The sequence below is a fragment of the Aspergillus ibericus genome (genome assembly GCF_003184845.1).
Source record: "Aspergillus ibericus CBS 121593 unplaced genomic scaffold BO80scaffold_36, whole genome shotgun sequence".
Classification (NCBI taxonomy): Eukaryota; Fungi; Ascomycota; class Eurotiomycetes; order Eurotiales; family Aspergillaceae; genus Aspergillus; species Aspergillus ibericus.
Window position 1 is genome coordinate 25,734 of NW_020292134.1, and position 21,493 is coordinate 47,226.

Genomic DNA, 21,493 nt, shown 5'->3' on the forward strand with positions numbered 1-21,493 from the left:
ATATAATTTTTATTAAAGATTATTATTTATTCTTATTTATGAAAGAAACCCTAAATAATCTAAAAAAAAATATATTACTTTATTAAAATTAATATTATTAGTGCTTTTAATAATATCTAAATTATTAAAAAATAGGAGTAGCTAATAATATTTTATACTTATCTTAATTTATATAAATTATTAGTAATATTTTTTAAACTAATAAAAATTCTAGCTATTTTTTAATATTATATTAATAATATATTCTGAGATTATTTAGATATTTTTTATATAGTGTATTTAGATAATATCCTAATCTATAACTATACTTGAATAAAATATATAGAGTATATCTAATTAGTTTTTATAAAATTATATAAGACTAGATTTTTTATTAAAATATTAAAATATAAATTTATTATCTTTGAGACTAAGTTTGAGACGGCCGTTCAACACAGCAGAATGAGGTCGTATTAGTGCTAACTACTCTAGAACTTTAAGCATAAGGAGAAAAAAAGGAAAATAAGAAATATTATAAATACTTACTTGAAAAAATAATATTAAAATAAATAAAATAAATATAGTTATATAATCCTGAATAAGACTACTATTATATTATTTTTCTATTTAGACCTAACTACCCTTAATTAAAAAAATATTATTATTATTATAATCTATAGTACAGTCATTGTTCTCCACAGCTGTAATCTATATAAGAAATTATTTAAATAATCTAAAATAATCTAGATAACAGATATAAAAGTCATGTAAATAAAAAAATATATTTTTAAAATTATTAATAAGATACTACTTATAATTATTTTTATTAAAATCTACTTATTTAATGCAGTATTGTAGAGTTCTTATCTATAAATAACTTTTTAAAATTTATTCTATTTCCTACTTAATATAATTATTAATTTTAATTAAAAAAATTTAATCTAAGATTTATCTAGACAGCGGCTCCAAAATACTATAAAAATAGAATTTATTAAAATAAAAGATAGAATAAATCTTTATACTATCAAGCAATTAAACTTAAAATATATAATTAATTTTCTTAGTAATAATTACTAGACTATACTAGCTTTTTAATAATTTCTAGAATAGTTATTTCTAATACTAGTTTTTAATATTTATATAAACCTTATCTTTAATATTAAAATTCACGGGTTGACGCTATTAGTTAGTTATATAAATCTAAATTTATTAAATAGTTTATATATCTTCTTTTACCAGCTCCTATATCTATTTTATATAATAAGCTAGAACTCAAGCTTACTATTAATTAATAATATTTATAATAGAGGTCTGGGGAGATATCCAGTTAAAGAAATATAAAATTTATATTTTTATTTAATTATAAAAAATAATAATTCTATAGACTTCTAGAATAGGACTGTAAAAATAAAGTTAATTAATAATAAAAATTTTAACTAGTTATTTTAATAATAATTTATAAAAGGAATAAATTTTTATACTATTTACTAGTTTATAATTTTAATTTATCTATTAATTTAGAGATAGTATATTATTAAAAATTTAAATTTTATTTATAATATATAATATAATTTATTCTAGAATTTTAATACAAATTACTTTCTTTAATCTAATATAATTAATTATATTTAAAAATTTTAATTAAAAATATATACACTCCAAGAAGAGCCGGGCTATATCTTATATAAATATAATCTTTATATATAGTATTAAAGTAATTTATTTATTTAATTAATTTACTATAATAAATATAATATTAAAACTATAACAGTTCTTTAGAAACATTTGAAAATTTATTAATAAATACTATCTTAGATAGTTTAAAATTAATAAAAATTATAGAAATCCTAGGGGAAAGTCTTATCTTATATTTTTTTATTTATAAATTAAATAATTATTTAGATAATAATATATATTTTAGTTCTAAATATTTTAGTAGTATCAATATTTCATAAGATCTAGTATTTTTATTTAGCTTAAATAAATAAATAATAATTAATAATAGATTTTATCTAGTAATTAGATGTATAAATCTCCATTATTTAAAATTATTAATAAATTATTAAAAAATAGAAATCTGTTTTCTAGGATATATTCTTTTTTACTATAATAAACTTTTTTCTAATAAAACTTTAGAAAAGGATAGTTCTATTTAACTATTAAAAATTAATCTATAATTTATAAATATTCCTATACAGGAGCGAGGATAGTTAATAATTTAAAAATTATTAAAAAAAATATACTTTATTTTTTTAATATTCTAGAAATAACAGGATTTACTTATAATATTATATTAAAACTTATTTATTATTATTTTTATAAATTAATATATTTATTAAGATATTATACTTCCCGGGGTAAAATTAGATTAAAAAATAATATTAAAAAAGAAATTTAGCTTATTATATCTAATAAATATTTAATTTTTTAGTGGTCATAAAATACTCTAAGACTTAATAATTAATTAAAATATTAAAATAATTTATATATTAAAGCTCTTTTAACTCCAGCTATTATTTTTTTAAGATATAAATAATTACTAGTAATTTTTTATTATAAATATTATAATTATATTCCACAGGAGATATAGTCTTAAAAAAATAATTTATTAAATATTAAACTTTATTTATTAATTATAAAAATATTTATATAATAATTCCGTTAGTAGTATCTATTTTAATATAAATAGAAAATATAAGATTATAATAAACTAAAATAAAGACCAAGACTAATACTTTTTTAAATATTTTAAAAATTTTAATATAGATATAATCCTAGTTAAAAATAATATTTTTTTAAGTTAGTTATATCAGAGATCATGTTATTCTATTATAGATTCTAATAAATTTTTAATAGAAGTTATAAAAATCTAAAAATAATTAAATTCTTTATATAGTTATTAGAATTATTTATTTAATAATAATAATAATCTTTAATAAATCTACCCAGATACTATTAGTAATAATAATAAATCTTAAAAACTTAGTTTTTATAACATGAAACTTATATTTATAAATAATAGTTTATAAGTCTATAGCTCGCAACTTCTTAAGTACTAAATATATATATAGTTTATATTTAATTATATTATAATTATAAATTAATATATTATTAATATAAATTATAATAAACTTATCTAAGTACTCCATTAAGACTTTATTAATAAATTATTAGAAAATAGTAAGTTTATTAGTAAATCTAAATAAAAAGACTTAATATTTAAATAAACTATATTATATTTTAAAAATTATAAGATCTTCTGAAACAGAGTCTATTCTAATCTAATAAAAATTTTAATATATATTAAATTTAATAAATATTTTTATATTACGCAGGCGGTCCATTATCTTATTAATAAAAAATAAAGAATATAAGTCTTTTTTAATTAAAGTATTTAATTTTTAATAGTTTATATAGAAGTAGAGGCTTTCTTTTAACTTTCAGACTATTAAAATAAAAGATATAAAGAATATAAAACTTAGTATAATAAATTTTTTATCTAAATTCTTTATAATATAATTATAGAAGGCCTGTAGCTCTTTTATTATTATCTTATAAAAAAAATAATATTTAAAGGATTCTTACCTTTTAGTTAAATCTTATAGTTATAATATTAAAATAGAGGTAGTATATTAGATTTCTTTTTAAAAAAAATATTCACTAAATTATAATATTACTTAGAAAGAATTTTTTTAATTTTATTTTTTTTATTTATATATAGAATCTTTAGTTTCTCTGTAAGAGCTTTCTTAATAATATTAAATAAAATAATACTCTATCTTTAAATTTTTTAAATATTATTAGAAGCCGGCTGCTCCAATAAAAATTATCTTTCTATAAAAAAATCTAATTAAAGTAGGCTTTAGTTTAGACTTTAAGATTCTAAAGAAGAGATAATATTAGTAATTTTTTTTAATTAAATTATATTTTATTTTTATTAGAATTTTATATAAACTACTTCAATTAATACAGGAAAAAATTAATAGTAATTATAAAAACTTTAATTATTTATTTTCTAATTATATTTTATAGTTCTTTTAAACTATATTTTATTAATATTTATAATTTATCAAGAATTATTCCAAAATAATTTAAAAAATGCTTATAAAAAGTCTAGTTTTTATTTTATTTTCTAATATTAGTTAGCTTAGCTAAATTAATTAATAATTTTAATAATTTAATAAGATATTATATTTAATAAACTATATTTTTTTTAAAAATAGTATTATATCTCTCCAGGTCCAGTATAAAAAAGAAAATATTTAAAAATTAATAATTATTAATTATAAGATTTAATTAGATTATATATATTAAATTAATAGTCTATTTTTTATTAAAACTTATAATAAGGGTTGCCTTCTTTAAAAATAGTATTAAAATTTTAAAATATTAGATTAATTTAATAGTAAATTAAATATTTATTATTAAATAAATATTAGCTCTGGAATCAGCAAGTATATAAATAAAAATAATAATATTATTTTTAAAAAATAAAATAATAATTATAAAATTATTACTATTATTTTTTAGTAAATTTTATAAATTTATTATATTTATTTAAGCTTTTAGCTTACTTAAAATAAAAAATTTTTTTAAATATTATTTTTTACTGACTCAAGTTTCTCTATAAAAATTTCTAAAGTTTTTATTTATATAGTTTTCTTTTTAAGATATTCTCTACTTTTATAGCTGGATTCTTTATAATAAAAATATTTTTTATTTTTTATTAATATCTTTTTAGTCTCTAGTTTTATACTAGAAACTTGGATCAGAAATTTAAAAAAATACTTATAATATTTAAAATAATAATAAAAAAACAGGATATATAAAACTCTCTATAATTTTTAACTATTGTAAAATTACTTTTAATATATTTTTTAATTTATTTTTTAATTATATTTATAAAATTAGCGTATTGTTTCACAAATTTCTTAAAATCCTTATTATTATAACTATACACGGTAAGATTTTAAAACTTAATAAGAAGTTTACTATAGAAATTATTTTTTTAAATATTTTTATTAATTTTAGCTTCAACAGTAAGATAATAAAAGATTAAAATAAAAATATAAAACTTATTTTTAGTTTTTATCTATAAGCCTTGGTACTGGTGATAGATATTATAAATTTTATTAAAATTAATAAAAATAGTTTTTAGATATTTAAATATATTATTTAAATTAAAAAAAGGGTTAGTAGCGTCAGGATAAAAATATAAAATAAAATATTTTTTAATAATATTTTAATATTAGTTAATAATATATATTTTATATATAATAAAAATATTATATTAGTTAATATTAGTTTCCAATTTTTATTATATGGTAAAAGTCTATTTTTTATAAATTAAATCTATATTATTATTAAATAAAAAAAGATCTAGAATCTTCGCAAGTTTCTTTATCTTTATAAAAATATTCTAGTCTGGATATATTTATTATTATAAAACTTATATAATAAAGTAATTTTATTTTTTAATAAAATATTTAATCTCCTAAGCTTACTAATCTTATTAGTTTAGAAGATTATCTTTTTCAGTCTCTAGAATATTGAAAATCTTTAAAAAGATTTTAAAAGTCTACTTTAAGTCTCTCTTATATTAGTTATTAAATTTAGTCTAATTAAATCTACCAGTCTGGTTTATCAGGTAATATTATAGAAAGTTATTAGTTATTTTTAAAACTAAGAGTCTAGCTACTTTCTCTAGCTATTTTATTTATTTGTTTAGTTAGTTGTTGGGTTTTTTAGCCGTTAAATATTATTAAAAATATAAGATAAAGATTACTGATAGCTTAGCAGAAGCTAGTTATATATAATAATAAAAAAGAATAAAGAATAATATTTAAAGTTATAAAATAGCTATTTAATATAGTAGAATAAGGTTATATTAGTACTAACTACTCTAGAACTTTAAATATAAGAAGGAAAAAAGGAAAACAAAAAATATTATAAATACTTGCTTAAAGAAAATAATATTAAAATAAATAAAATAAATATAGTCACATGATTTTAAATGAGGCTGCCGTCACAAAGTTCCTGGGCTTAATTATAAGCTATAATAGATTTTATATAAATCTAAAAAAAATTAAAATTATTATTAAATAATTTACTTTAATTTATATAATAGATATATAAGATTTTCTAAGATTTAATAATTTTTATTACTTTTTATTTATAATTTCTTAAAATTTATTATTCTTTTTATATAACTTATAAAAAAAATATCTTCTTTATCTAGATTTCTGTGTACTAAGATACTTTGAATTATTTAAAAAAAATTTTTATAGAAATTCTAATATTTTAATTATTTGATTAGACCTGAGAGATAATATTAGAAATTAATATTTTAGATTATATTTCTACTGGAATTTTGTTTTAGTATAATAAAAATAAATTATTATATTTTATAATCTTTTTCTTTAAAAAGCACTTCCTGACTAAATATAATTATAAAATCTATAATAAAAAGTTACTTATAATTATTTATTGTTTTAAAAAATAATATCTTAAATTTAAAAAATTTTTATTTCTGATTTAGATTATTACTAATTACTATAATCTAGAATATTTTATATTAATTAAATTTTTAAACCATTATTAAGCCTGATGGTTAGAATTCTTATCTTATTTTAATTTTGAAATTATATATTAATCTAAGTATTATAGAACTAAGTTTAATAGCCTGATTAGAAGATTAGAAAATCTTTTAAAAAAAGAAAATAAATAATTATTATACTAGAGCTAGACTATATTAAAATAAAAAAATCTAGATTCTGCTTGTTTATCTATCCAGACTAAAAAGAATCTTAAATCTAAAATTATTAAAAAAAAATTTTAAATTTATTAAATATAGAATACTCCTAGATCTTAAATAATTATTTATATAAAAAAAATCTAGGGAAGATTTTTCCAGGAATACTTTAATTTTAATAATCTAATTTTAAAATAGTATTACTTTTAAAAATAAATAAAACTTACTATTATTATTAGAAATGTAAAATATCTTATAAAATATATATAAAAAAAATAAATAAATATAAAATATACTAAAGATATTAATAATTAATAAAGATTATTATTTAGATATCTCTCTAGCCTTTTATAAGAGAAGAAGAGATTTATTATTCTATAAAAATTATTTTTAGATCTTTGATCATGATAAATTAAAAATTAATTTAATTTAATTAGTATATAATAAACTATTTTTAAAATATTTTAAAAAATTTTATATATATAAAATTTTAGTTTAAGAATATTACTGGCCCAACCTCTACTATTATATAAAATAATAAATAAAAAATTATTATATTTATTATTATATTATTTTATTTTAAAAAATTAAATAAAATATTTTAAAATTTTTACTAGTCCCTAAGCATGCCTAATAGGATGTATTTATAAATTTTATTATATATTTATTTAAAAATTAGAAATATAATACTATACTAATAATTATTAATAAATTTATTAAAATAAAATATTTAATATTCTATAACTCCACTATTAATATTATTAAAATAGTTATAATATATATATAATATATATAAAAGTTATATAATCTTTTCTATTCTATAATCTTTAATTAAGGCTCCTAGTTTATGGCTAAATTCTAGAAATATTTAATCTAATATTTAAATATTATTAATTAATTATTAACTATCTATTATCCCGAGACCAATAGCTAGATAGAATAAGTAAATATTATATTAGAATAATATTTTTATATTTATATAAATTATTTATAAAATAACTAGAATATTTAATTTTTTTTAATTAAATTTACTTTAAATATTATATATTCTAATATTATTAAGATTATACTATTTTTCGCTAACTATAGATTCTATTTATAAATAAGATTTGAACCCGTATCTGTCCCTAATTAATCTATTATTAAAAATATAGAGTAATTTACTATAAAAATATATACTATTATAAAATTTATAAAAACTAAGATAACTATAGTCTAAATTAAATATATAAAATAAGTTAATAAAAAATACTACTCCAGCTAGAGATTTTAAAAAGATTAGAAAATTTAACTAGATAATTTATTAAGATCTTATAATCTAGTAAGAAACTTGACTAAAATATTCTAAATCTATATTTAATTAAAAAAATTATTAATTTTTATATGTACTGTCTGAAACTTTTATTAAATATAAAAATTTATTTAATATTTAATATAAGTTTATTTATTTTTATTAATAATAATTTATTATTAAATTAATATTAACTTCCTTCTCCTTATATCAAGATTAACGGATTTGAAGAATAAAAGATTAAAAATATATTAAATTTTTTTTTAAAATTACTAGAGACGAGACTATCCTTAATTATTATATTTTATTAAATAAGTAGAATATACTAATTCTATTATTAAATTTATAGAATATTTAGAGAATACTTACTAGATTAATAAGAATTTTTATTATTATTATTTATATAAATCTTAATCTTCATCTCACAGGAGCTCAGCTTAAAGAGAAAAAGAATATTATTATAATATAATTTTTTAAATTAAAAAAAGAAAAATATTACTAAGTCTTACTATCTAATATGTGATTTTAGATATAGTTAAAAATCATTTATTTTCTAAACCCTATTCATAGCCTCGAGCTATATCTTATCTATTAATTTATGTATAGCTTGACTAGTAGCCAGCTCAGCACCCAGTTAGAATCCTAGTTATTATTATTATCTGAATCCTGCCTGCCTGCCAGAACCTGCTATCCTACTACCCCTGCCTGCCCGCACCTTGACATAATTTTAATATTTATAAAATCTTGATAAAATCAAAATTATTTAAATATAAATAAATATATAACTTATTATGTAAATCCTTAATATTAAATAGTTTATTAATTTATTAAAAGATCTTTATAAGATTATATGTGTTTTCTAATATTTTAATAAATATTTAATTATATTAATAAATAAATTAATATATTAATAATTAAAATATTTATAAAATTATATTTTTTATTACCCTTGTAGTAATACTAGTAAAAAATTAATAATTTATTATTAAAAATATACTAAATAATAAATAGAATATTAGTAATAATAATATATTTTTTAAATTTAATTAAAAATAATATATATAAAAAATTATATAAATTTAATAACAATATTATAAGTAATATAATACTTAATAATTTAATAGATATAAGATATTATAATCACTTTCTTAACTAAATAATAATAAAAAAATTTAAAAATATAATATAATTATTAATAACTAAAAAGATTACAGAATTAAATAAAAGAAGCTATTATAAAGAATAAAAAAAGTATAAAAAAAAGAAATAATAATACTAGTATTAATATTATAATAAATTATTATTATATAAAAAGTAAAGCTATTCACTAATTTTAATTATAATAATAAATATAAATATAAATATATTATAGTATCCTCCGCTTTTCTTACTCTATAAGAATATATTAATAATTATTTTATAATTTATTTTTTTATTTTTTATTATATTTTTATTATAAAACTATTTATATACAGCTTCTTAAGTTAGAAGGCTTAATTCAGTAGAAAAAAAGATAATTATAATAAAATAACTTAAATTAAGATTTTATCTTATTAATACTAATCTAACTAATGTTTTAGCCCTATAATAGTCTAGCTAGTGGAATTAAAGTCCTTAAGATAATATACTAAAATAATTATAAAAATTATAAAATTATTAGTAGTAATTCTAACTTTTTTTTCTTTTATAAAATAATATTTCTTAGTATTAGACTACTAATCCTTTAAAGATTAGTCTATCTTATAAATATAGGCTATCTTTATTATTATTAGTATAATCTTACACATTTAGTAGCCAGTTCCTTACCTAGTCAACAGGCTTTCTACCCTGACAAGTAGATCCTATCACATAATTAAATTATATATAAATTACTAAATAAGATATAGCTGAAGGTTGCGAATGGAATGTAAAAAATAAGTAATTTTCAATTATATACAAAGATTATATACTAGGTAGTCAGATTCAGCAGTATCCCTCTTTTCCTGACTTGGGAGGTTGCACTATGACAAAATAGATCCTATCATAAGTGTGCATTACTTATAAACCCCATTCACGGGAGAGGTGAGTCATGTAAGGGGACCAAGCCTCACAAATAACCTTACTATAGAGAACCTAATCTATTAGTCAATACCTGCTCTATCCTGCCTGCATGCCCGTGAAAACTGTAGTGACTCTATTCATCTCATAACGTGTATATCTATATGTTAGCTTATAATTCATCATAGCATATAACTAAATAATAGGGTCTCAAATGATAGCAGGATGGCAAGTCAAAACTAACATATTAAATTGCACGTGAAAACTATTGCCAGATTCACTTTTAGGTGCGTGTCTGGCTCAGTAATCAGTATCATCACCCCACTGACAACTTACCGCCCCAACTAGGTTCATCAGCCATGCCACCAAGTGAGCAGCAGAGCGATGCGAGTATCGCACAAGTAAGTTAGTTCCATCCCTGAAGGCTGTTCATTCCTGTCATTGATTCAGGTGTTTACAACCATGAGATGAGCATATAATGGGTCACATTGCATGCTAACTACTCATACGCAGGCCTTCAAGGACATCTCAAGGTATGTGCGCGACACGAGTCGTCATCCCTACGAAGCTATGCCTAATTACTGGAAACTAGTGGCGAAAGGACAGCGCTAGCGCTGGAGAATCATCTGAACGCCTTGGAAAATAAAATAGAAGATTTACTCAACGCATTTGAGACACAGTTAAAGAAACATGATCAAGGAGAGGAGGCAAGGGCGCCCGAAGTCAGTGGTGAAGGGTCGCGGAATAAGTGTCCCAAATGAAATTGTCCATCGGCATCTTTTTCCACCACTCCCCTCTCTGTGATGATACCATCAATAAGCACAGATGGAGTGACATCAAACGCTGGGTTCCAAACATTTATTCCGTCAGCAGCTATGCGCACTGTTTCCAATTCAATTTGGGTTGAATCCTGATTTTCACGTGGCCCTTTAATCTTTGTAACCTCAGAGGCGGGGCGTTCCTCAATTATGATCTCGTTTCCAGATGGGGTGGCCAAATCAATCGTAGTAAGGGGTGCAGCGACGAGAAATTTCACACCGTGATACTTTGCGAGGACAGCAAGACCATAGGTACCTATTTTGTTTGCAGTGTCCCCATTGGCCGCCACCCTATCCGCACCTACTATGATGGCATTTACTTGGGCACCTGGCCTGGCAAGTAGAGCAGCGGCCATGGAGTCTGTTATCAGGGTAGCAGGGAGACCATCGTGGACTAACTCGAATGCCGTCAGTCGGGATCCTTGATTATATGGCCGCGTTTCGGTGCAGTATGCGTGGTGTAGGTCGCCTGTTGATGCAAGTGCGCGAATTACCCCGAGAGCTGTCCCGTAGCCCGATGTTGCGAGAGAGCTGACTGTGGGTTAAAACCATATTATCTGTAGTTGACTTTGTTGTACTTACCCCGTATTGCAATGGGTGAGAACGGTGGCCTTCGAATCCCCGACGGCATTTGCCATAATCCATCGGGCACCATACATTCCAATGTTTTTATTGTCCTCAACATCCTTCACCAGCATATCCTCTGCTGCCTGTATCAAGGCAGCAGCAACAGTGCGCCCGGTCGATTGGGGCCTTTGGGTGCGATCACTAACAATGGCCCTGAGTTTTCGAGCAGCGTCACCAAGGTTTACTGCTGTAGGTCTGCTGCTCACAAGATAATCGAGCTTTCCCATGATTAAGGTCTGCACCTCTTCTGCTTCATGGGGAATCTCGTTGCGTGCTATGAGTTTGTGGAGCTCGGACGCAAGAGCGAGGGCAGCTACAATGGCAATGGCAGGAGCTCCTCTTACTCGCATGTCTTTTATCGCATGCCAGGCTTCTTCAGTTGTTTGTATTGTTATAAAGCGTTCCACATATGGCAACTGTAGCTGGTCGATGATGGACAGATTGCCATCACTGTATTTGATTGCCTGCAAAGTCATGATTCGGGTCCGATTCAAGAGAGGCCGGTAATAAATTTCTTGGAATAATTGCTGTGACAGTCAATTTAAGGAAGAGAACAAAGATAAAAATAAGAAGAGAGGATAGCTACCCAGACGGAACAATGCGAAGTTGACAAACTTAATCCCAGGGCTTAGCTTGGTGGTCTGTAATGGATTAAGAAGCCTTCCATATGAGTTGGGACTAGGATCACACTTTTAACGGTTAGGTGGGGCAATGGCAGATGTGTAGACTGGATAGGCACTCTGCTGTATCATTTCCATATACTGAGTACATATAAAGGGACCAACAGCTGGACATATCTCCGCCTAAAATGTCCGGCCTGCATTCAATTATTCGTATATTGAATTAAGATGACTGTTATCATATTCTGTGCTGGGTTTACAAAATGACGTATTTGACCCATTAGGTGTTCGCCATACTGACTGTCGAAGTTTACTGGCGCCTGCCTCACCTTTCTAAGATCAAACAACGAAGGAATTGGGTCACTTCATCGGTTACTCCAAACTAGGCGCCATCCAACCTTCCTCATCTTGAACTCATATCATATAACATAAGAATATGCAAACGCTCGAGGGAATTCTGCTCTTTCCAGTTTCACTGAGACCAAGGAAAGGAAGGCCCAATCAGCCTTGAAATTCAGTTCATAGTATAATGCTGCTGGAACTCGAAGGGATATCAATATGCGGAGATATACAGCACTATAATTCAAATTAATAATCTTAGAAGCGCCAATCTGAAGAGCTGATATGACAGACCATTATTTCCTCGAATGAAAGCATCCCCATAGCTGCGCGTCAATTGTCCATTAACGAACTCCTCGGATTTCTCCAGAGCAATATTCATATAGCCGTCTACCGATTGAAGTTCTCCTGAACAGCTCGTTAGCGCTATATGTTTTCTCCCATAGATGTATCGATCGCCTTTCTTCCATTTCCTATTCAGACGAAGGAAATATGCAACACAATTTGGTGAAGGAGCTAAGGTAACGGCTGAAGGTAAAGATATAATTACCTTTATAGACAACTCCAGAGTTCAATTTGACAGTGACTGGGGCGCCGATGATCTCGCCCAAGAATGTTGAGGGATCCTTGCCATCAGAAGATGCACCGTTCTCCATTTTTTGTTGCCTTTCCCTCGACCTATCTTTAATTTGTGATCCGAAGGACTGGGAGTACTCAGGAGGGGCCGGGTAGCTTTTCCTTCCGGGGAAGTTCACTGATTGCCGAAAAGAGATCGGGGGCATCAACTTTAGCCCAAAGGGGACTAGGCGATCGCTGGGAAGATTTAACACGTGCTTCCTGGCGGGGGCCATACCGTTCCTAGGGAAGTAGGGAGCGCAGTGTTCAGTTTCTCGGTCGTCTCGTCATAATTACTCTTGGCGACCGCTCATCTGATGTCCCCTCTGCAGTTATTGAAATTCTGCAGACTTCATAACTGGCCTAAATGCGCTCGTTTTTCAACAAGCCTTCATGGGCGAGCAGGGGGGACGAGCAAGCAGACCCTAATTTCTACCGCCATGCTGGTCAAGTCTACAATGATATCATCGCTACAAGCCAAAAAGCACGTGCTGGACGACTATCAGCAGAGACAGATAGCCCCAAGCGTCGACGTCTTTCTTCCAGACAATCCCCAGACAACACTTTAGATCGGCCCTCCAATAATGGTGAAGTGTCGCATAATATGGAACGATCAGCGAACGCTGAGCCTGGCTGTTGTGATGACTTACAAGAGAAGAATAGCAGCAATAGTCCTCAATTCCGGACCAAATCCATTGGTATCTCGGTTGCAACTACAATGATGGCCGACATGCACAGATGTGAGTCATCAGCAGACATGAACCTGATTGATACTGAAACATCTGCTGCTGGCTCATCACTTGCGGAGGGTGTGAAGAAAAACACGACAGCCCCCGCCAAAGAAGGCTCACATCATCAGGATGTTGAAGGAATTGATCAAGCTGCTATATCTCATAATCACCATGTCGGGCATAGTGAAGCGATAGTTCAGATTCTCATTACTTCGAAAATTGCAAATACCAAACCGTTGATTGTTCGCCGGAAAATGCACCAGCCGTTAAAAGATGTTCGCCTAGCATGGTGTAACCGTCAACAATTTTCCAAAGAAACACAAGCTTCTGTCTTCCTGACTTGGAAGGGCAAGAGGCTATTCGATGTTACCACATGCCGAAGTCTGGGAATTCAGACAAATCGGGGTAGTGTTTTCGGTTTGAAGGAATACGATCCCTTCCAGGTAGATGGCGAAGATATACAGATTCACATGGAAGCTGCCGTTGAAGATAGTCTCAGTACTAGTCTACACCAGTCGCCGATTGTGACCGACTCCAAGTCTATCTCGGAACCTGCAGGTTCGACTGAAGGAAGTTCATCTGCCGACAGGGTTATTCTAAAATGCCCTGATTATGGTGATCTGAAGGTAAAGCTCAACTTGGAGATGCAGGTATCACAGCTAGTTGCTGCCTTCCGTGATGCCAGGAGAATCCCCGCGGAACGTGAAATGTTCCTGGTATTTGATGGAGACCGCTTAGATCCCCACTCATGCCTTGCAGACCACGAGCTTATGAATAATGATCTCGTGGATGTCATTGTTAGGTGAATAGTAAAGATAGAAGGTCTGGATTACGATTAACATTACATCTTCGAGAGAAATGAGCTTGGAGACTAACATATGCAAAAGGGGAAATTTCTAAATAACATAAACTTCTCCGTGGCTATAATGGCTTGAGTCTTTCCTTTTTGTTCTTCTGTTATTCGGCTGCGTTTGCCCCTGCAAACACCCTATATTATCCACCAACATACTATCAATTCATTGAACTGTAATGCAGGTGATGTTTGTGTTGCTATTTGATTCGTTTCGCTATACATCACATTGTGTACTGCAGGCACTACTCCGTATATTCATATACATCCACTTCGAGAATGGCCAAGGCCTGATCTGCGGCACCCAGCGTATGAAAATTACTGATAACGTAAGGCACTAACTTTTTCCCGCTCTTCATTCCCAAAGCACACTCTCATAGGAATAACGGATCCTGTCTCTCATCTTTCGGAGGGTCATTTGAATCAGAAAATGAAGCTGATTACTGTCAACTTCTTGGCCTGTGCTGTGAAGGGTTGCAAGGCAGCGCCGGCGTCATATCCACTACATTTTCGAGATGCCGAACTAGAACTACAAGAACTTGAATTCCAGCCAGAGTTCATACTCAACATCATTCCTCGGATTGACTGGGAAGGGATGCGGGTCATGGCTAAAGAGGTGTGCACTAAAAATCTGACAACATCATTGTTACCACTTGTGTAGGCTGTCTAACCTTACTCAACTTAGCTTGGTTTTCCTAATATCCCTGATAATAAGCCTGAAGGAGATGCCCTCAAAGATGAACGACTGCTTAAGGAACTTCACCGATTACTGTTGGAGACTCAGGTTGTCGAAGGAAGGCTTTGCTGCGGGAATTGTGGTCATGAGTACATGATCAAGGAAGGAATTGCCAATTTCCTTCTTCCTAGTCATCTGGGTCTGGTGATCCCCTCCATTGCATTTCTGAACGCCTGCTAACTAAGCTTAGTTTGAGCTTATCGAGAATTTTGAATGAAGTGACCTCTTGTCACTCAACCGGGTAATGCACATCCTCTCTGGCGTTTGTTCTGGCAAGATTCCACCCTGCTAGCTTCCGCCTGTCAGATCTGCATTCATTTTAACATAACTGGGTCATCAACCACTGATGCCATCTGCCATATAATGAAAGAGGCGAAGTGTTTTGGACCCGTTGATCCACAGGTGCTTCTGATCTGGCAAACCCCATCGTGAGGTACACACTTCGCTGTCATAAATACAATTCTACCTACCAGATGCAAGCCCTTTTCTTCCCAACCATTTCCAAACGAACGCCTTCAGACTAATGCACCTATCTATAAGATGGGACTGCAGACCACGACCAAGAGCGAGTTTTTCCGTCAGAATTGGTATAGGGAAAGAAGCGGAATAAGGAGGGAAAGAGTAACGGAAAGGAAGCTCTTTGGCCTGGATTCATCAAGTCTTCCTCAAAACGTCTTAGTTGAGGAACCCTTTACACCCAGTCGAACCACAAAGGCAGGGAATCCTATCATCACTATCCCACTCCCTCTCAAATTTGTAGTCATAGGTCAGCTCTTCGTCTGTTCATGCAATATATTAGCATGGCTTCCTCTTGGCCTGCAAGGATAATTGCTAGGTCCACTTACCCCTTTCAATGTCACGTAAAGCATATATGACGATTCGCTTGCTGCCATCGACCTTAATTATCTTGGCGGTGCAATTCGGCGTACAACTGTGGTTGATGAACCTGGCAATTCCACCTCGCTTTGTGGCGTCTATAACGGTGTTTTCATCAATACGAAAAAGGTAACTACTACCAATTCCGCTCTTCAAGTAACGCCTTTCTCGCATGTCTGCAACCTGTTGTCTCACCTTCTCTCCGACGTATTCAATGATCATATCGTTCGCAGATATATTCTCCTCTGCATAGAGCCCCCAATTATGGATAGCTGACCGAGCGAAGCGAACCGGTTTCTTCCGTTTCTTCAACTGATTGAACCGAAGAACATCTCCTTCGCCACTCTGGGTAGGAAGAGCCTGTTTCTGAGCATTGATGTCGGCAATAAGACGGCGATTGTTGACTCTTGTTGACCGGGAGGTAGACTTGGAAATTGTCTTTGCTGCAGCGATCCTTGCGGCTTCAGCAGCAACAGCGTGTGGGTCACTCTTTGCCCTAGCCTCTCGCTCCTCACGAGCCCTTTGGACTTTAATTCGGTGGGGTAAGTATTTTGACTTCTCAGACTCCAAGATTCGCTTCCTTCCTTCAGTCCTTGCTGCACCAGTGATATTTGAGACGTAGTAGCCGGGAATACTAGTCTCTTCCCGTACGGGTCCAGGTTCTTCTGGGCGATTGAGTGCCTTGATTTCCTTCTGTCTCCAGGCCCAAGCCGATAAGTTCCCGACATTAGATCTCGAAACTTCGCCCAGGATATCACGAAGAAAGCACAGGTCCTCTTCGTCCTTTATCAGATTCTGCCAACCATCGAGATCCAGTACAATGGATTCGTCATCCTCGACCGTTGAACGAGGCTCGTCATTTGAAACTCGCCACTCAATCTCCGTTCTGGGTTCTTCTCGCTGCTTCCCATGCTCGAAATCCCCGACTGAGGATATCAAATGGCGATGATCTTTGCCGAACCCTTCAATTTCAAGATTGGAACCCCATGAGCGCATAAGCGCCACCGTATCATCTTTCTGATCGTCTGCCAATATGTGGCATTGAGAGCCCAGAGGATCTGTGATGGTTACAAGGGTGTCGTTTGCCGCTGTGATCTCATCCTGGAGGGCTTCAGGCCCAGAGGATGAACGTCTAACGGTTTGATCCTCCTCAGCCCCTCCGGCATCGTCCACATCAAAGAACTCACCGTCTTCTTTCTGCCTCTTCCGCGCCCTTGCTCTCTCGTCATCACGTTTCCTTTTTCGCGACGACGGGGAGAGATCGTGGGTGACATGCTGTAGAGCGTCGTTGGGTGAACTGCGAGATATATCGTCCCTCGAGTTGTCTCTGTCACTAGGCTCATCTCTATTGGCCTGCCTTTCCGCAACAGATAGATCCAGCGTTTCCGAAGCAAACCTATCCACCTCTTCTTCTGAATCAGACGTTTCGGAACTCAATCGACTCGGGGCACGGCTGTCCAGATCTTCAGTGTCCCTGGTAAAGGGTGCCCTCTGCTCATCGTCTGAATCGTCCACATCGTGTAGTTGCTGGAGTCGATGGTAAAGAGGCCTAACTTCCTTTCTCCTTAGCGGCTGTTTCCGCCTCTCGTCCAGAAAGGCGGCGTTTGTGCGATCCAGCCGATGGGCCTTCCTTATTCGCGGAAGAGCAAGTATATTGAGTCCAGAGGAGCCGAGAGGATTTCGGCTGGTTGAAAAGTCGGAGCGTGAATCTGGTGTGCCAACTGAGCTGTCGATATCAATCCGGAACATAGGCCTTTTGGCCCCCTCTGGATCAGGAATGCCCAGTTTCTTCCTCTTTGCAGCATGCCGATCTGGATCCAGGTAATCATACAAAGCCGGGGCAGCAATTCGAGATTTCACATCTTCAAGAAGCTTATCCCTCAAATCCCGGATGATTATTGCTACCACCTCTTTGCAGGGGTCTAGATCAATGGCACGTTGTCTTTTCTCCTCCTCGACATCCAATTCTGCTTCCCTTTTCAGCCTGTCCTTTTCGGCTCGCTCTCGCTGTTCGGCCTGCAATCGTTGGGGGCTTGGACTCCGCTCGTAGTTTGGATTCCCATAGGGCTGGCTCTCCATGTTCATGATGTACGTGAATAGGGGTTTCATATGGCACATCTTGTAGCACCGCTCGGTTTCTTCCTCACCACGCCTCGAATTCTCGAACACAATGTAATACCCTGTTTTATCGCACCGAATGTCTTTCCAATCAAACAGTTTGAGCCTTTTCTTTAGGTGCGGAACGGTAGTACTGAGCACGGGTACATAGCAGTGTGCGATGAAAATATACGGGTCGCGCTTGATCTGACTCAATATAGGAACTTCTTCAACCAGTGATGGCACAGCAGGCCTCAAGAAGCTTGCCCTTGGTCCTTCGGGGACGGTAGCCGCAGGACGCAATGAGGACCTTCCTGAAGGTCCCTTGGGAGCCGTTGGAGGAGGCTCATTGTTCTTCGTCGGGATGTCTGTCTTGAATTCTTCTGCGATTAGCAAATTATTCTTGTCTCCCATTCTCTGAGAGTCAATTGCCCGCATGACTATCTTTTCCGAGACGATGCCATCACGGTCCAGCTCAACCCTGATCCTGCGCGTTCCAATGCGCTGCTCTTTTTTGCATTCATAATAGGCTCGCCTGGCCGCGCTTGCCGCAAGAACGGGTCCGCCTCCTCTGAACGACGCACTATCTTTGTATTTGACAGAACATACACCGAGGAATCTACCGGTTATTGGATCAGTGCGGTTGTTGATTTCAGCGATGTCTCCGAAACTTGAGAACAATGCGTTGATTGGAGCAATTGGAGTCAAAGGATCAAACCCAGTGACTACTATCTGTACCGGGGGTCCAGGACCAATGGTTGTCGAAGCGTCGTATGCCCAGTGTTTCAATGAATAGGGTGCGGGTCGATACTTTGTTTTCTGCTTGCAACCGGCACCACGTGAATAATTGGCAATCTTGAGACGAGGGTCTGCCGGTCGATCGTCTTGTTCATTTAAGACAATGTCCGCGTAACGCGCTTTTCTTCGCTTCTCTTTCGAGGAAATCCGTTTCTCTAAATCGGGATCGTACGTCAATTTCCAACCCCTCACACTTCCCGCAGGGCGACTCTGCGATCGCGGTGTCGGCGGGGTTTGCAGAGGCGTCATAGCAGGCTTTGTTTCCTCGGTCTTGGAAATACGCGAACTCTCCTCGATCCCGTTTATCACCCTTGCGTGAGATGGACTAAGCTTCTGGCCAGGTGAGGATTCTGCATTAGTGAGCGGCGTAAGCGTATCCAGATGTGCTTCGTTGCCATATGCCGTGCTTTGATTATGGGTTGATGAGCGGGAACCCGAGATGCTCACACTTGCAGAACTTGCAGGACCATCGCCATTGACGGCAGACGATATCTTCTGTTCCTCCGCATACAGCCTTGGTGTCGCATCATGGATCGCCTTAGGGTCTGGAGGAAGTATAGCTCCTTCATCGCTATGCTCTCGATCCGTATGGGCCCCAGAACGAGGCCGCCCCCGGGTGATCTTGCGCTTTTGCTGGAGGACGGACGGTGCGGTTGGAAAGAAGTCTGCAAATCCTGCTGATGAGCGTGACATATTGAGAGGCGGCTACAAGCCAAAACCACAACAGCTGCAACCACTAGGTAGCATCCTTAACAGTCGTTTATCACACAGTGCGCAAATATATGGGCAGGAAATATCCTGTACTGAAGGCGGTAACGAGAGAGATCGAACCAATGAATTCTGGACAGGGCGGGTAGGATTGAGAGAAGAATAAATTAAAGGAAACAGGATTGGGGAATAGAAGGGGCGGGATTAAAAATCTTGGTATGAGAAAAGAATAATCAAAGAAAGAAGGGAAGGGAAGAAGATCAGGAAGAGGCTGTACGGAGGAAAGAACTAAACAATCTCGTTTGCCCCGTTCTGGTGAACCCCTACCAACGCGACAGGAAAAGCGCGCGCAGAGAGCGACTCATGGTAAGAACACCGGTTGTAGAGTGGCGGGGAACATAATAATCCTTATGAATACAGCAAGCGGTTCAACTAGCACGGCGGTCGGCTAGAGAACGAATGGAACTAGGACGGCAAAAGAAACTAGAAATAAAGACCAGAAAGGATTGTACATTCCCAAAAGTGCTGTTGATGTGCGGGTGCTTTCTGAGTTGCGACACTGAATCCACCATCTTCTTTTGCTTTTATAGGGGCGCGGAGTAAAGAAGCCACCCACCATAGTACTTTGTCGTTCCTGAGCCCACTGTTCCGCTGCTGTCTGCTCCGTACTCTAGAAACTGTGCCTACCCAGCTTATCTTCGGCGTTGCCCGAACATTGCATATGGGATCCCCAAGATTCGTGTGCTAGTTATGATCTATAGGTATCTGGCATGACCTACTATTATTCTTTTATCCTATAAACCATGTACCATGTACTGACTTTGACGAATATCACTTATTCTCTTTCCTGGCCCTTCCCATATGCAGGGGAGGGGACCTTGAATTCGACCCCAAGGCAAGACAACATTCGGGTGGTTCTTCCAGTTCATACGCAGTGTATTTCAAAGTCGGGATTCTATATAGTACTTCGGCAAGTAGGAAAAATTTGGCATCGGTGTTAAATAACATGGGCAGATACGGAGTATAATGACCGCAATTGTCAAGACTAGACAATATACGTCGCAGCGAGGATCGTCATCATTTTGGGTAGCCTTGATAGACTTTTAGGACCTATAGCAAGGCGCCCCGGCATGCGATTTCAGGCCCGGCGTCTCGGGAAAGGATGCTGTGACTTCGAATTAATCAGTATTCATTCCAGGATCGGGTTCCCTTAGGATCCATACCTTAAACCTGTTACTCCGTAGGCGGGTGTGGTATAAAACTTTCCACGGCCAGTGAGACTTGGGTTTTGAAACCAACGGGATTCGATAGTCCATATTTCCCTGGCCCAGTAAAGCAAAACAGTGCACGCGGGTGATCTAAAACGCGTGTGCTCATAAAGTTGCAAAGGGTACATCCAATACTGCCTGGAAGATAAGTATATAGAGATAGGACTGTTATATAAACACTCTCCAGCCTAGCTTTACGTCCATGCAGGTAGATAAAGGATCATGTAGTCAAGTAGCAAATCTCCTGGTTGATGCCGTATTAGGATATATTAACGTCCTACCTAGATCGATGAATGGCAACCTTTCATTGCATGCCGCGCGTATCTCAAATAAATAAGCGATCTTCGCGCAG

General features: G+C 32.3%; 5 protein-coding genes across 5 annotated transcripts; 2 read left to right on the forward strand and 3 right to left on the reverse strand.

Annotated features, from left to right (window-relative positions):
* Positions 1–10,393: 10,393 nt before the first annotated feature.
* On the reverse strand, positions 10,394–12,162 carry BO80DRAFT_412510 (S-methyl-5-thioribose-1-phosphate isomerase). The gene is made up of 2 exons (XM_025718025.1): positions 11,459–12,162; positions 10,394–11,407 (listed from the first exon to the last, which is right to left on the reverse strand). The coding sequence occupies exons 1-2, from the start codon at positions 11,977–11,979 to the stop codon at positions 10,753–10,755; spliced, it is 1,176 nt and encodes a 391-aa protein (XP_025572641.1). The 5' UTR covers positions 11,980–12,162; the 3' UTR covers positions 10,394–10,752.
* A 117-nt stretch (positions 12,163–12,279) lies between these two features.
* On the reverse strand, positions 12,280–13,217 carry BO80DRAFT_427359 (U4/U6-U5 snRNP complex subunit LSM6). The gene is made up of 3 exons (XM_025719988.1): positions 13,013–13,217; positions 12,757–12,870; positions 12,280–12,699 (listed from the first exon to the last, which is right to left on the reverse strand). Exons 1-3 carry the CDS (start codon positions 13,116–13,118, stop codon positions 12,677–12,679), a joined length of 243 nt encoding a protein of 80 aa, XP_025572642.1. The 5' UTR covers positions 13,119–13,217; the 3' UTR covers positions 12,280–12,676.
* Positions 13,218–13,343: 126 nt separating this feature from the next.
* Positions 13,344–14,956, forward strand: BO80DRAFT_427360 (small ubiquitin-related modifier domain-containing protein). Its single transcript, XM_025719989.1, has one exon. The coding sequence runs from the start codon at positions 13,445–13,447 to the stop codon at positions 14,612–14,614; it is 1,170 nt and encodes a 389-aa protein (XP_025572643.1). The 5' UTR covers positions 13,344–13,444; the 3' UTR covers positions 14,615–14,956.
* A 132-nt stretch (positions 14,957–15,088) lies between these two features.
* BO80DRAFT_361862 (RNA methylation protein TRM112) lies at positions 15,089–15,574 on the forward strand (the record flags this gene model as incomplete). Its single annotated transcript, XM_025716035.1, has 2 exons — positions 15,089–15,274; positions 15,344–15,574. 2 exons carry the CDS (start codon positions 15,089–15,091, stop codon positions 15,572–15,574), a joined length of 417 nt encoding a protein of 138 aa, XP_025572644.1.
* A 495-nt stretch (positions 15,575–16,069) lies between these two features.
* Positions 16,070–19,858, reverse strand: set1 (histone methyltransferase SET1; the record flags this gene model as incomplete). Its single annotated transcript, XM_025716037.1, has 2 exons — positions 16,070–16,173; positions 16,240–19,858. 2 exons carry the CDS (start codon positions 19,856–19,858, stop codon positions 16,070–16,072), a joined length of 3,723 nt encoding a protein of 1,240 aa, XP_025572645.1.
* Positions 19,859–21,493: the final 1,635 nt, after the last annotated feature.

Coding starts and splice junctions, on each gene's coding strand:
- BO80DRAFT_412510 (XM_025718025.1), bottom strand. CDS start 11,979: ATGACTTTGCAGGCAATCAAATACAGTGATGGCAATCTGTCCATCATC. Junction 11,408..11,458: donor CTCACCCATTGCAATACGGG/GTAAGTACAACA, acceptor ACCCACAGTCAG/CTCTCTCGCAACATCGGGCT.
- BO80DRAFT_427360 (XM_025719989.1), top strand. CDS start 13,445: ATGCGCTCGTTTTTCAACAAGCCTTCATGGGCGAGCAGGGGGGACGAG.
- BO80DRAFT_427359 (XM_025719988.1), bottom strand. CDS start 13,118: ATGGAGAACGGTGCATCTTCTGATGGCAAGGATCCCTCAACATTCTTG. Junction 12,871..13,012: donor CTCTGGAGTTGTCTATAAAG/GTAATTATATCT, acceptor CGAGCTGTTCAG/GAGAACTTCAATCGGTAGAC. Junction 12,700..12,756: donor TTTCATTCGAGGAAATAATG/GTCTGTCATATC, acceptor TTTGAATTATAG/TGCTGTATATCTCCGCATAT.